Source organism: Callorhinus ursinus, unplaced genomic scaffold (assembly GCF_003265705.2).
Source record: "Callorhinus ursinus isolate GAN/ISIS: 27379988/994484 unplaced genomic scaffold, GSC_fseal_2.0 scaffold16, whole genome shotgun sequence".
NCBI classification, from domain to species: domain Eukaryota; kingdom Metazoa; phylum Chordata; class Mammalia; order Carnivora; family Otariidae; genus Callorhinus; species Callorhinus ursinus.
This window is the reverse complement of record NW_027397078.1, coordinates 12,608,844-12,623,473: the sequence shown is the minus strand read 5'-3', so window position 1 is coordinate 12,623,473 and position 14,630 is coordinate 12,608,844. Positions and strand designations below refer to the sequence as shown.

The following is a 14,630-nucleotide window of genomic DNA, read 5'->3' as shown; positions in this document are numbered from 1 at the left end:
TTGGTTGATAATAGAATTAGAAATAATAAAGTATGTATTACATGACACACAGTAGATGATGATGATGATGATGATGATGAATTTAAATGCAATAAACTATGATCTATGGCTTTCATATGCTAAAATGTTTCCTGTAGTTTCTTCAATATGGTAGCTATTAGTGACATACTGAAAGCTGATTGTTGTGATATCATTATCACTGAAATAGAATATTTTAAAAGTCTGTTGCTATATTAGAAAGAAAAGTTTTATTGACATAAAATGATCAGAAAACCGATATTTATCAAGTGTGTCTTTATTACATAAAATAGGAACTTTTAAAATGTTTTTATAATTTTAAATAGAAAGCACATGACTTTTGTTTTAATTTTACCATGTCCTACTCTTGATCCTTGATGATTGATTTATTAAAATAAATGCTTTAATTCAGTAAGGCAAACATTCTAATGCCATTTTTATTTTAGAAAGTTGTATTTATATCTTTTCTTTTAGAAGACTTTAATTATAATTATTATTTACCTAAAGAAAGTAGTGTTTTAATATCTAATGAAATATTAACTGTGAACCAAAGAAAAAGGTTCTGACACTTAAATAAATCTTTGTTGTTTGTGCATTATAGAAATGAAACAGTTTTCTGATAGCATCATTAAATTCCATGGTACTTGGAATTGTCATGTTATTCTTGCAACACTTTTGTTGGTATAGGTCCCAGTAGTGTTGACATTAACATGGGTGGTTTCTGTTTTGACATTTGATGGTGTGAGGATGCAAGTATGGAAGAATGATTTTAGAATTAATGCCAAGCCACTCAAATTTATTGTTCTTTTATCAGGAAATACATGGCTATCAGGATATGTTGGCTATGATAAAATTCCTCAACATTTGAATGTAGCAATGTGGTTATTAAATTTGGGTCATTAATCTAAGATACATGCATATATTTCATCATGGAAATAAATGTACTAAATTCAAAGTAATCATAATTGTTATTAGCTTTTACATTGGAATTCAATGACAGTGGATAAGGACTTTTATACAAGTGAAGTTATATTGATTTTGTGCAACAAATGAGAAATTCAGAAATCTTTGGAGATCAAATTGAGGATTTAATAACTCATTACATCTGATTTATTTTGTTCTACTTAGTGTAAACCTGGCAGAAAAACGCAAATGGAAAACCTAGCATGTAAAAGTGTAATTAAATCAATTAGGAAACTCAACTCTGTAAAACTACTGAGCAGATATAAAATATATTGACAAAAGAGAATCGTAGATACTGTCTTAGGCACTGATGAAGTTAGGTCTTGAGATAAATTCAAAATGAAAAGAAGAAAACAAGTCTCATGTAGGAGAGGAAAAATAATTTCCCCTCTACCCTTCTAGATTCTTAGCTGATACCTAACCACCCTTCTACCCTCCCCTAAAGGGTCCCCTAAGGGGGCCCCTTTTCTAATGTAAATTTCCTTTGTAAATGTATGTTTTCCTTACGAAAGGGTGACTTCTACTCTGTTTTTAGAGCTCCTGTTCTGCAGTTTCTCAAAATAATTGGTGTGCCAAAGAGGTATATTTTGGAGTGGAATATTCTGCTACCCTTCACTTGATAACAGTGTCTGTAAAATGCTGTGAAAGAACAAAATTCACCTTAGTCAATTTTAAATCTCTTATCAGTTTTATTCAGCAATTCATGAATTGGGCAGCATCCAGTCTAGCAGGTAGAAAGAGGCTCGGAAGAGCTGTACAAGGCAAGAGATTTTATAGGCAGAAAGAAGCAAGAACAAGGAAGTTGTACTTAGGCAATAGGGGGAGCAGAATATGCTATCCCAAAATGCGCCACTTTGGCATGGGGATTGTTTTGAACTGAAGGCAACTGAGACCCAGCAGACTCTGGAAAACTTTTTTACATCTCCCTTAACTGCCTACAAGAATTTACACAGGGGCCTGCACCAGGAAGAGAGCTATTACCAGAGATAACTTTTAATATCAATAAGACTTAACTACCTGGCTTGGCAAATGATTGTTTACCAAACATTTGCTCTTCTCATATTCCTGTGAATTGTCTTCCTCCCCTTTGAGGATCTAGACCCCTACCCCCTTCTCTTTAGCCTCAACTGCCTGACTGCCTCTCAGTCTTCATGTCTTTGTGAGGCTCCCATAGGTATATAATTAAATCTGAGTTTTTTCCCCCCCTCTTAATCTGTCTTATGTCAATTTGATTATTGGACAAGCAAAAAACCTACAAGGTAAGGAGGGAAAAGTTTTCTGCTCCTACAGCACAAAAGCAGATTGGTTATTGCAGTTACTTTCTCTAGGAGGGATGGTAGGGTTCTGTCAGGCAGGTTACCTAAACTAATGCTGTTCAAGCAATTCCTGATTAACTGGTTTAAGATTCCATTTCTGAGAGAGCCAAAATCATAAAGTTAAATCTCACTTTGGTGACATGGAGCTTAGCATAAGTGACTCCATTTGGGGCCTGTTGTCTTTAATAATGCAAAATAATTCATTCTTCATCCTCAACATTTTACTGAGGGCCTTTTCTCTGCTGGGCACTATGGCATACTCAAATGAATACCATGTGGTCTCCTTCTTCAGGAAGCTTTCAGTTTAATGCTTCCCTGATAATTTTTCTTAGGCTTTCAGTAACATTTAATAGAAGTGATTATTTCCTTCTGAAATCCCATATTTGCTTTGGATGCAAGGAAGTATTCCAGTTTCTATATATGTCTCTGAGCTATCTTTGTTTTACCTCTAGGATTTCAACTTAATGGACCATCATCTCATTTGAGTTCTTATGTATGCTTTAGGTCAGCTACTCCTTTAAGGGAGTAGTGTTCTATTAAAATTAGATATTATTTAAATCTATAATAATTACAGTCTAGTGAAGTTTCATAGGAGTAATGTAGATGCAGTTGGGAAATGCATGAAAATCAAAGAGAAGGGATAATGTTTGACTAAAATGAAAGAGCTTTATGTATGCAGCATGATTTCTTCCACCAGCTTCCACTGGCCCATGGCCAAGTCAAACTTAACAATTCTAGAACTCTGCTCTCTGCTTCTACCCCTGCAAGGGTTCTCTTCCTCACTTCTTTTTTCTCGTTCATTATGCTACCTTCAAGGTTTGAGCTTTCAGAATTATCTTGAGACTCCTTTCTGCCTTTTCTTTTTCTCACTTTTTCAGTAGTAATAGGACTGCAAATTGTCTACAGAGTAGAGTCCTAGATATGATATTCTCTGATAAATGCTTATGGTGGGTGGCATTCTATGCTTGCTAAATGAGTTCGACCTAAATGTTTAAATCTCCGCTAGGAAACAGTCCTGCAGAAACTTGTGTTAAACTGTGTGAAAGTAGTTCTGGTGGTGATAAACGTGCATATGAAGACTTTGAATAAAAATATTTCAAGGGGTGCCTGGGTGGCTCAGTCAGTTGAGCAACTGATTCTTGATTTTGACTCAGGTCATGATCTCAGGGTTGTGAGATTGAGTCCTGCATCAGGTTCTGCACTCAGCATGGAGCCTGCTTAAGACTCTCTCCCTCTTCCTCTCTTTCCTCTCACCCTCCACTCGCTCTCACTCTCTCTCAAATAAATAAATCTTTAATAAACATTTCAAGAAATATGACAACAAAGAATATAATCTTGAATGTGATAAATCATATACATATGAATATATATGTTTTTAAATGTATAAAATAACATAAATACATATGTGCTGCATCAGATATACTACTATAAGTTTATATAATCACAGAGGCCAGAATTTTTGGATATTCTCTGGAAAAATAGGTGATGGATTATGTTATATTGGGGGTTTTCTTTATTCAGGTATGTGTTGTGATAGGCATTCACTGAGCATTGGGTAACTAATGATCTGTTTGGTGCTTTATTGTATTCAAAGTTTTTCCAGATATTTTTCAATTTTATGTTATACAACAATAAAATTGTTAGCCAAGTCATATAACTCTCTATATTCCGTTATCATATAAGGATAGATGTGGCTGATTGTAGGCACTTAGTAAGTTCTTTCTCATTATTAATTCTCTAAAGGAAACATCATATGCACATTTCATTGTTAAGGGAAATGTTAAAGCTAATTATATAAATTTTAAAGTTAAAAATTAAAATTCAATACACATATAAACTATGATATTGAAATAATTTAATTGAAGTTCAAAGGCAGGTGATATACAAACTGTATTATACTATAATCTGGATTTTTCTTTTTTGATTTTAGCGCTCAAGGAGCATGTATTTCTCATGTGCTGCCAGAATTTCTGCTTGAACCAGAAGATTATAAAAAGTGGATTGAAATTACAGTAAGGGAATATAATTTCTAGGGAACAATCTGCATAGTTATTGAGTTGACTGATCTTTGGTCATTGTTAGAAGATTTCATTATAAAATCTTGTTATTTTTATTTATGAAATGTCCTATGGATTATGCCTCTCTGGACAGCTTATTTATATGTGTGTGTATAAATATTTAAATGTATATATATACATATATGTAGATATTTATGTATATACACACACATTTTTATATCTGTCTAAAAATCTTTGTGGAGTTCCTATTGTTGGGGAGCAAGAATATCCTGTCCCTTTCAAGGTTCTTCTAGCTAGACTAAGAATCCAATTGACATGAGACAGATTAACAGGAGAAAATCAAATTTAATAGCATATGTAAGGGGAATCCACACAGACCTGGAAATTCCAAAGACAGTCAGGTGAAATGAGGTATTTATGTCATTCTGAACTAAGGAGAAGGGGTGGGAGCCTGGGACTTCAAAGGGAAGGAATACACCTCACAGTGTACTAAGAACAGATGTTTCGTAATTAGATGTTTGCCCTGCTATACAGATGGGTCACTCAGATAAAATTTATCTCTCCTAATAAAGCTTATTCTGGGAAAGACCCCCCCCCTCCAATTTAGATTCTTCTGTGAGTTAAGGGAGGGGCAAAAGTTTCTCTTTTGCCCAGCAGATCTCAGTCACCTTCAGCTGAAAATAGTCCACATGCCAAAGTGGCATATTTTGGGGGGACCTGTCCCAAACCCCTTCAAACTCATTCTTTGTGCCAAAGTGACCCATCTTGGGGCAGCCTGCCCTTGGCTTCTATGCTATGGGGAAATTATTACATGGTTTTCGTAAATATATAAGTAATTGCTTCTTTTAGGGGATCTAGAAATGAAGAATTCTGTGTGCTTATGTAAATGTTTTCTTAAAGTAAATTTTTAGAATATGTATCTTCCAAGGAAAATATTGGTTTAATTTTCCCACCACTTGCCACTTCCCTTCTTTAGTTAACGGGGAGAATAGGCAGAAATTAAGCAAGATATGTCTAGTTTTTTTCAAAGTCTACAGTTCATTTTATGGAAACCCTTTGAGAAGGAGAATTGCTTGGAGAAGGCTTCAGGCTTTGAGGCAACTCTACTATAGTCATGGCTCTGTTACTATGCTCACCACATGACGTGAACAGAACCAGGGGCTTATCCTTTTTTTTTCTTTTAAGATTTATTTATTTGTGAGAGAGAGAGAGAGGGAACACGCATGGGCAAGAATGGGGAGAGGGGCAGAGGGAGAGGGAGAGAGAGAATCTCAAGCAGACTCCCCACCGAGTGTGGAGCCTGACATGGGCCTCAACCCCATAACTGCAAGATCATGACCTGAGCCAAAATCAAGAGTCAGACCCTCAACCAACTGAGCCACCCAGGTGCCCCCCAGGGGCCTGTCCTTTGATACTCTGCTGAGTTCCTGTGGCTTATCCAAAGGATGTGTTTCTTTTTGGGACTCAGAGTTCCGAATAACTTTGCATCTCATTCTGCCACTTCTGCCACATAAGCTAGTAGGTACATTGAATGAATAAATCTGTGACCTCAGTAAGGGGCTATGTGTTCCAGAAAGTTACCTCTGTTGATAGTTTCTATTACTGGCACATGGGGAATTAGTGATCTTGATGAACGTATAGATAGGGCATGCAAAAGTTTGTAAAAAGAAAAAACCTTATATGCTAAGTAGTTAAAACTTTGAACTTATATTTGCCTTGCATTTTAATTAATGTTGTGATATTTTATTTCTTAAATTCTTTCACTAATACCTTGCCTGCATGTTCCTGTATACCTAAGGAAAAGCACTCTATTGTTATAGATATGACTCAGTTTGAAGCCTGGAGTAAACGGGCATGGACGGATGTATTCCTTCAGATATACAAGGTAACATTTCCACCCTTGTTCACTGCTGTTTGTTTTGGTTTCTTTACCTGAATAGTGTATAAGTTAAGGTATAGGTGATGCTGCTGATTAAAGAATTAAAAAATACAGTGGCTCAAATAAGATAGAGGTTTTTTTTTTTTTCTTTCTCAGGGAACTGTTGAGAAATAAGTGGTTTAGAGACAGTGGGGTGTGTCTTCCACCCTCAGTCCTGGGCTTTCATCTCTGGGACGGTTTCTCAGAACAAGGAAGAACACATCAGGGACTAGTGGAGGCAAAGTAAAAACTGTTTAAGGATGTCACCTAAAAAATGCATCATTTCCTTTGGGCAGAGTTTAGTCATATGATTGTACCTCACTGCAGGGAATATTGAGAAATGTAGTCCCTAAAATAGGTACCTACAGTCGTATTCTGGTACTAAAAGGAAGGATTAAAGAATGGATGACAGTGAAAATTATGCTTTCTACCTGTACTACATACTACACTCTTGCTATAAATGGTATTCTGGAGAGATATTCACTAGGAATCATATACTGGCAGGCGAGACCAAGTTTTGATGAAACTCTCCAGTTTATTCCATGCCAAATTGCATGTGTAGGTAGATTAACACAACATAAATTATGCCTTCACATCCTGCCCCTTCATTGCATAAAAAAGTGCTGGTTTCAGTCCTGAGACTTATTCCCTAGGGTTCCAAATGTGGCCCTACAGATCTTCCCCATTAAGACCTGTGGAGGCTTTTGCTCTGTTTTCACAGGTTGAAAGCACAGGTAGGGTGAGCTGTGGGACAAGAGAGTGAAAATGAGGGAGAAGTTAAAGAAAAGTAGCAATTAATCACTGAAAGGAAAGGACAAAATTAGTAACTAAACAGTGTGTAGTTTATGTCAGACTCTTCACCACGAGAGGCTTTTTAAATGTGAGCTTGTTTAATCTTCACAAGCAGTAATCTCCTGTTTAGACATGAGGAAATAAAGGTCCACAGGCGTGCATTGTGTCTCCCCAGATCATCTGATTTTAGCCATATAAAACCATCTGATGTAGATAAAGCTTATCTCTTCCTTGTTCTCTGCTGGGGCCCAGAAGCCCAAGGCCCCCTTGCTGTTCTATGGTAGCCTAAAGCCTCCACTGCAGCCAGCTACCAATCCTACCCTCTAGAGAGTTCTTTCTACTGCATGATTCCTACTTACCCCTTCTTTCCTCTTCTTCCATCAGCCTGCCCTGCCTTTTTTTTGCCAGATGTCAAGGGGGAGAAATCCTGTTTTTTCTTGAGTAATTCCCTGAAGAATATATGAGGGTATTCGTGACTCTCAGCCAAACTTGGATTTGGGAAAAGACATTTTCTTCTTTGCTTTCTTAACTCCAGGCTGTATCATCTATAATTTTGCCCACTGATAGGGAGGAGCAACTCTAAAACAGAAGGGCAGCAAATGCCCTACTTAATGGACAAACTGACCTAATTTTGGTTTGTGGGCTTTAGTCACTCATTCATTTATTCATTCATGCATGCATTGATGAATATGTTTACGTCATCTAATGTCTCTTTCCCAACTTATAAGTCTATGAATTTAAAAACCAAGTATTACTTGTAAACTCAGAATTTGACAGTGTGTCAGCTACATAGTATATGCTCAACAAATACTTGTTGAATACATTTACTTAACAACTATTTTGGTGTAGGCACTATCCTAGGCTCTGGGGGTTTAAGAGTTAACTTGATAGAGTCTTTCTTTTCCAGGATTTTGTGTCTTGAAGTATGTAAGTAACTACTCATATATAATTACAAGGAACTATGACAAATGCTATGTTAAGGTAAGCCCAAAGAACTAAGGGTGAGTGCAAATAGAGAGGATCCTACCTTACCTGTGCACTGGGGAAGGTTTCCAGGAAGAAAATCAATTTAACCTGACCTGAGAAATAACTAGGAATTTTCCAGGCAAGGTGAAGTAGTCAGTGGAACATACGCTAGAGAGAGAGAGAGAGAGAGAGAGAGGGAGGGAGAGTACAATTTGTGAGAAGGAGGTGGTAGATTAGTTTTATTGGGGAGCAAGACAATAACATTTGTCAAGACAAGGGGGATTCAGTGTGGAAATGCCTGAGGTTAGAAACAACATGTTATATTCCGAGGAAGAAGCACACTATGGCTGGGGGTAGAAGGGGTGGACTGTGATCCCAGTCACAAATAAGAGCATGGTTTACTTCATAAGCCATACCAGGGAATCTGGACTTTATGGACTTTAGCCCAGGGTCAGTACAGAGTTCCTGAAGGATTTTTTTTCCCCAAAAATCCCTTTATCCTAAAAGGACTCATTGTTTTATTATTCTTTTTTTTTAATTTTTTTACTGTTATGTTAATCACCACACATTACATCATTAGTTTTGGGAGTTCCTGAAGGATTTTAAACATGAAGCTGACATAATTAGCTTTGCATCCTAGAGAAATCACTCTGGTACCATGTGGAAACTGTTTGGAGAGGTATTTAAATGCCTGGTGCCGGGAATACTGGTGGTAGTGGGAAAGATTAGAAAGGGCAGCTTTCCTAAATGTTAGGAATAGAACTCAGAAGGACTTGGTTTATGACTAGATCTCAGTGGGTGAAGGAGACAAAGAGCTAAAAGATGACATTGGGTCTTGCTGGGATGACTGAATGGAATTTGATCCCAGTCACTGAAATAACAAGACAAGGGATGGTAATAAGATTTTGTTGGGGGTGGAGGATGAGATAGGGTAAGAAGGCATAATAAATTAATTTTGGTTATGCTGTATAATGGTGCCCTGTGTCACTACCAGGTGGGTATATCCCTCAGTCAGGAAAGAGATCTGGGTGGCAGCACATGTTTGTGATTCTTCACTGATGCCATGTAAGTCATAGGAATAGGTAAGATTGCCCCGGTAGGTCATCTGCAGAGCTGTGTTTCTCCGTGTATTGTGTCTAAAGCATGGGTAGCTCCAGGAGTTCTATTAAATCAGAAGCGGATTGGCAATTTCTCTTGTGAAAGCAAGCAATGTTGAGATGAGTTTCACACATTGGAAATAGAAGATGGTGATTTTCACACACATCCCTTTAGGTTTTCATTTTCTTTTTCCTAGAGGTCATGCGTGCACTCCAGGACCACCTTTGTCAGTTCTTCTTGGCTAATAGTTTGGATAAAGGATATAGTTTGTCTTGCCCAATTTGATTTTGTGTCATTTGGTTATTTTTGTTTGTTAAATTTTCATGTTTAATTGTTACTATTTCCTTGCATTATGTTCCCAATTCACAAAAATGTATTGATGGCTAAAAATGGGTCATTGAAGCACAAGAGAGATGAAAAACAATAACAGAAACACTCAAATTCAGAGTGCTGTTTTAAATGTAAATATAAATAGGGCTTTCCTGTGGATATAAAGGATGAGTCTGTATGTGCCGAAAGAGGTGAATGTGATATTTTTACTGAAGAATCTAGGCAAGAAAAAGGTGATCAATAATAAATATCTGAATAATAAGTTCAGGTAAACTGTTTATTCATTAGTTCTCAGTGTACTGTCTGTCATAAGTTTTTTTTTTAATAGTGGCACAATTGTGTCAAATATTTTGATATTTTTAAATGAAGAGCAGTGATCTTTCTAGTTAATTAAACACATTTTCCCCAAACCAATTCAAAATCTCTTTGTTATGAAATTGGAATATTTGCTGCTAAAGGTAGGCAATACACCAATTCTACTGAGGCATTATATAGAATTTCCTGCCTTTGTAGAAGATGAGCAAAGATAGGACAGAGGATCATATTTGTGAGGAATATTTACTTATTTTTATTTATTTTGAAAGATAGATTTATTCATTCATTCATTCATTCATTTATTTTAGGGAGAGAGAGAGCGGGTGGGGGGGTAGGGGAAGAGGGAGAGGAAGAAATTCAAGCAGACTCCACGATGAGTGTGGAGCCTGAAGTGGGGCTCGATCTCATGACCCTGAGATCACAACCTGAGCCAAAACCAAGAGTTGGATGCTTAACTGACTGAGCCACCAAAGTGCCCTGGTGAGGAATATTTAAAGTGAGCTTCAATAAAACATGATTGGAAAGAAAGTAAAATTCATGAAATTCTTTTATTACATGGCTTTGCAGGATGTCCCATTATGTCAGTGGCATGCAACTTGGAAACAGTTATTCTCAACATGTGATAGCAAATATTGCATGCTTTGGTTGGATATAAGGGAATGTATGAACACATTTGCATGTGTGTGATAAATATATGTGAAAGAAAGAAAGAAATGATGATGTTTTATTTATTCTCTTTATCAGTGAAAGCCCATGCTCTTGGAGGAATGATTCTTTGTCATTAATTTAAGATTAATTTGTAATGTAACCTGGAGACAATCAGTTGGTGGTAGATATTGATAGACAATTAGCCATTGGTCACAAGAAGGGGTGTTGCAAATGAACCTTTATTCATAGAGAAATGTAGGTGATTAAAAATATGCTTCTGTTATGAATTCATTGTTAAATAGAAAAAATTGTAAATACTATCAAAGTAAGGCTACTGATTTACCTCATTGCATTGTGATCTCTCTAAATTCAAGACCTTTATTTCCAGTTTTGAGATGTGCTGGTTATGAAGAGAAGGTCACTCTCACATGCATTTTTCCAACAGGAGTGAGATTAAAAATAGTATAGTCCTAGCACTGATGTTTTTCTGTATTTATCATTCTCATCTTTTTAAGTGGCTAGCTCAAATGATCCATCAGGTAATGCTTTCCATGTCTTGGACATATACCTATAGAATTTGAATATCATGATTTTCAATGTGGTACAAAACACTGAAGCATCAAAAATTTGGCTTTTTCCCAAGATTGGTTGAAAAAAGAGTATATTGACGATGAGTGCTGTGAATTGTGTAAGACTGATGGATCACAGACCTGTACCCCTGAAACAAATAATACATTATATGTTAATAAAAAATAATAAAAAAAGAAAAAATAATAAAATATATTGAATTATTGAATGGACAGATCAAGTGAATATGGTAATGTAGTTTCTGCATAGCTGAGTTAATGATTGGGAGCTGAAATGCAGCCTACATGCTGCTCCCTAAGACTATGGACACTATTGGAAGCTGTGTCTCAACAAATTAAGGGGGGGGCTTTTACTTTAAATAAGGGTACGATCAGGATAACAGTTTCTCAGAGAGTGTGCCACTTTCTAATTGCTCCTGGCAATGGAAGCCAAATAAACTTTTCCGAAAGACGAATGCCACTGAAGAGTAGAGTACTATTATCTTCAATGCTATTCCCCGAGTTGAGTATTTTTACCTTTGGCTTTTGAGTGTGATTTGCTCATCAACCAGCTTAGCATTTGGTTGGTATTTGAAAGTAGATGAAGTATATTTTAATAAAAAAAATCTGTATAATTTCTGGCTTCGTTTTGGGCCTGACTATCCTTAACAATCAAACTAAGCATCTATTCTGTTAATCTGTAATTATGAAGTAGGCTTTTCTCATTTAGTGGAAATAGTAAGAAAATAAATTACTGAATATATAAAGTGATATAGAACTCAATACATTCATCATCTGGTTAAATGTAGATACCTTGATAAATATGGTAACTATATCATTCATCTCACTGATATGAAGCTATAATTATTTTCATTACTACTACTAACATAATGTTCTAAATATTGTGTTGAATCCTTATTTTTTAATCACAACAATTGGTGGTCTTTGTGGTTTCTTAATGCATATTTAGTGGTCTCTGGGAGATAAAATTGGGAGAAACACACCTAAAAAGTTTAAAGAAAAGATGGCATAGGTTAGAAACCCAATATTGAAGCAACCCAGTATTTAAATAGGTAAAGGAAGAGAATCCTGCAATGAACTCGAAATAGACAAAAAGATAGCCGTAATACTTTATGGTGTCATGAACAAGGGGGGAAGAAAGCCTTTGAGGGAGGACGTGTTATCAAATGAAATTGAGAGGTTGCTTAAGATAACAATTAAAAATTCCCTGTTGTATTGGACAACAAAGATGCCAAAGGCACCTTCAGGGTGTGGGGGTAGTGAGGAATTGGGGAAATGTTATTAGGTGGGCTTCAGTTTGATGAACAAAAGGAATAAAAGTGGAGACAGTAGGGTAGAGAACTCTTTCATGAGTTATAACTGGTAGAGGGAACAGATAAAAGAATCAGGGGGAATCCAAGTTTGGGAGAGCTCTCTAAAAGCTGAATGTAAGTAGCATGTTTTGATATTGTTGAAAAGGAACTGGTGAGAAGGGAGAAGTTAAAGATCCAAAAGCTAAAAAAAGGCAACTGATGCAGGACTGTCCCAAAGAGGATGAATAGGTTTGGTATCTAGTGCAAGCGAAGGGATAGCTCACCCGTTGTGGCCGTAGAGAAGGAAGAAAAGTGAGTGTAGATGCAAGAACTTTTGGACACGTGGTAGGACACCGCAGTGCTCTCATTTAGGATGTCATCCCTTTGCTCTTTCAAGTAATGATGATGTATCTTCTGAGAAAAACTAGTGTATAGGCTGAGAAGGAAAGAGATCTGATAAGAAATGATTAAGAAGCCAGGAGCCCCTATGGGTAATAAGAGTGAGAAGACAAGGGAAAGAGATCTCTAGGCTTGCAGGGCTTTATCTTTAAATCAGGAACAGGTGCATCTCAGGTTTCATGGAACCCCTGTAGTGATCCCCTTGGGTGATGTGTGCTATGCCTTAGAGCTGAGGTCAGATTGCTGCTGTGCCCTCCACCACCAGGAAACTCGCCTGTAGATTCAGTCTCCTCTTGGAGTTTTCTCTACCTCCTGTCCTAACTGAAGCTTGTGTCTTCACCACCAGATCACTTCCAGGTGGTCCTCTTTGGTAGGGGCTGTTGATGAACAAGCTTGAATACTTCTTCTTTTTAAATTTTCTTTCTCTATTCTGCTTTTTAAAAATTATTAGTTTTTGTAATTCTTAGTCCATGGACTTAAATTATATTCTCTTTACAACAAATTTGTGATCTTGATAATATTTAGACTTAAATGACTGCAAGAAATTTTGTTAGGGTGATAAACATTTATGGTATGCTTGAGCAGTGTTTGTGATATTCTTCCACTTAATCTGATCAAAGGGAAGGTAAGCTTCTAAAAATTAAATCTGATCTGACTTTTTCTAATTCCTACTTAAATTAATTGTGCCTTTTTAGGATACATTTGAGTTAAGATTTACTAGAATGATTTATACACAGTTTAGAACATTCTGTGAAATTGTAACAGATTAGTAAAATTAAAATTTCACCTTATGTCATGATCTACATGTTATTCAGTTTTTTGATGGGGAAGTACATGACATTTTTTGATTGCTATTCTATTTATTCATCATGAGACCAATCATTACTGTTAAAATATTATTTTCTTTAAACATAAACAGACATTTGGAGTATTTTTTAGCTTTTAATAGTTTGTGTCTTTATTCTCTTGTCATATGACTATTGTCTATTGCTTTTCATTACTCTCCTATTTTTTCCCATTACTTGTCATTTGTTGTAACCTAAAAAACTAGATATCCGACTTAGAAGAATTTTCTATGAAATAAAACCAAATAGGCACTGACTTAGAGTGCACAAACAGGTTTTCATAAATTAAGTGGGAGAAAGTTAGCTTACAGACTGAGATTTCACAGATTGTAGTTCAGAATATTTACTTATGCATTATGTGCTTGCTGTCCCACCTCCATGAGGATTTCAAACATAGCTGAGATTTGGATAGGTCAGTTGTTATTACATGTCCTCTGACTTTCATCTTTATTGTAGGGGGTCTTCTGATTTCTTTTAGTCTTATATGGATGTAGTTGACCAGAAAATACTGATGCCTTCCTTTATTTACTCTTCAAATATTAATTTTTAATTTTGCCATTCAGGTCTAATAAAGGTTCTCTCTTTTTCCCAATTTCAGGTTCTGGTACTATCCCGGGTTGTACCACATTGCAGCAGTAACCTGCCCCCCATACATGTACAGAATTCACCAAAAGTCAATCCTTGTTTTTTATCCAGCAACATATATTCTAATTCTGAAAGGATTCTGCTTAGTTGGATGAACACAAATTATGAGAATGCCCGACATATTATATGGAAAAACTGTCACCAAGGTGAGAATTTTTTTCTTTAAAGAAATTATTACTAATTTTAGTGTGACAATGTAGAATTGGACTCAGAATCCATGGATTCTAGACCTCTTTTCTGCAAAAAGGATCTCTTAACATCTTCCCAAGATCAGTTTCCTTAACATGTAAAATGGAAATAATAAAAGATGCTTCTTTAATGTATTTTGAAGAGTAAGTGATAAAAATTATGCAGAGATGCTCTACAAAAGATAGTCTTAATATCATTGCTGGTATTTTCAGCTCTATAAAGAATTAAATTTTAGGTGACATGCTCAAACCTGTGTGTACTTAGTTGATATCAAGTGGAATTTGACTAGAA

General features: G+C 36.2%; 1 protein-coding gene across 1 annotated transcript in view; it reads left to right on the top strand.

Annotated features, from left to right (window-relative positions):
• CFAP47 (cilia and flagella associated protein 47) overlaps positions 1-14,630 on the top strand; it is a 514,691-nt gene that overhangs the window by 191,088 nt on the left and 308,973 nt on the right. Inside the window, exons 31-33 of the mRNA XM_073901936.1 lie at positions 4,228-4,308; positions 6,071-6,200; positions 14,104-14,296. Of these exons, the coding sequence (XP_073758037.1) occupies positions 4,228-4,308; positions 6,071-6,200; positions 14,104-14,296 (404 nt within the window). The remainder of the gene's footprint in view (positions 1-4,227; positions 4,309-6,070; positions 6,201-14,103; positions 14,297-14,630) is intronic.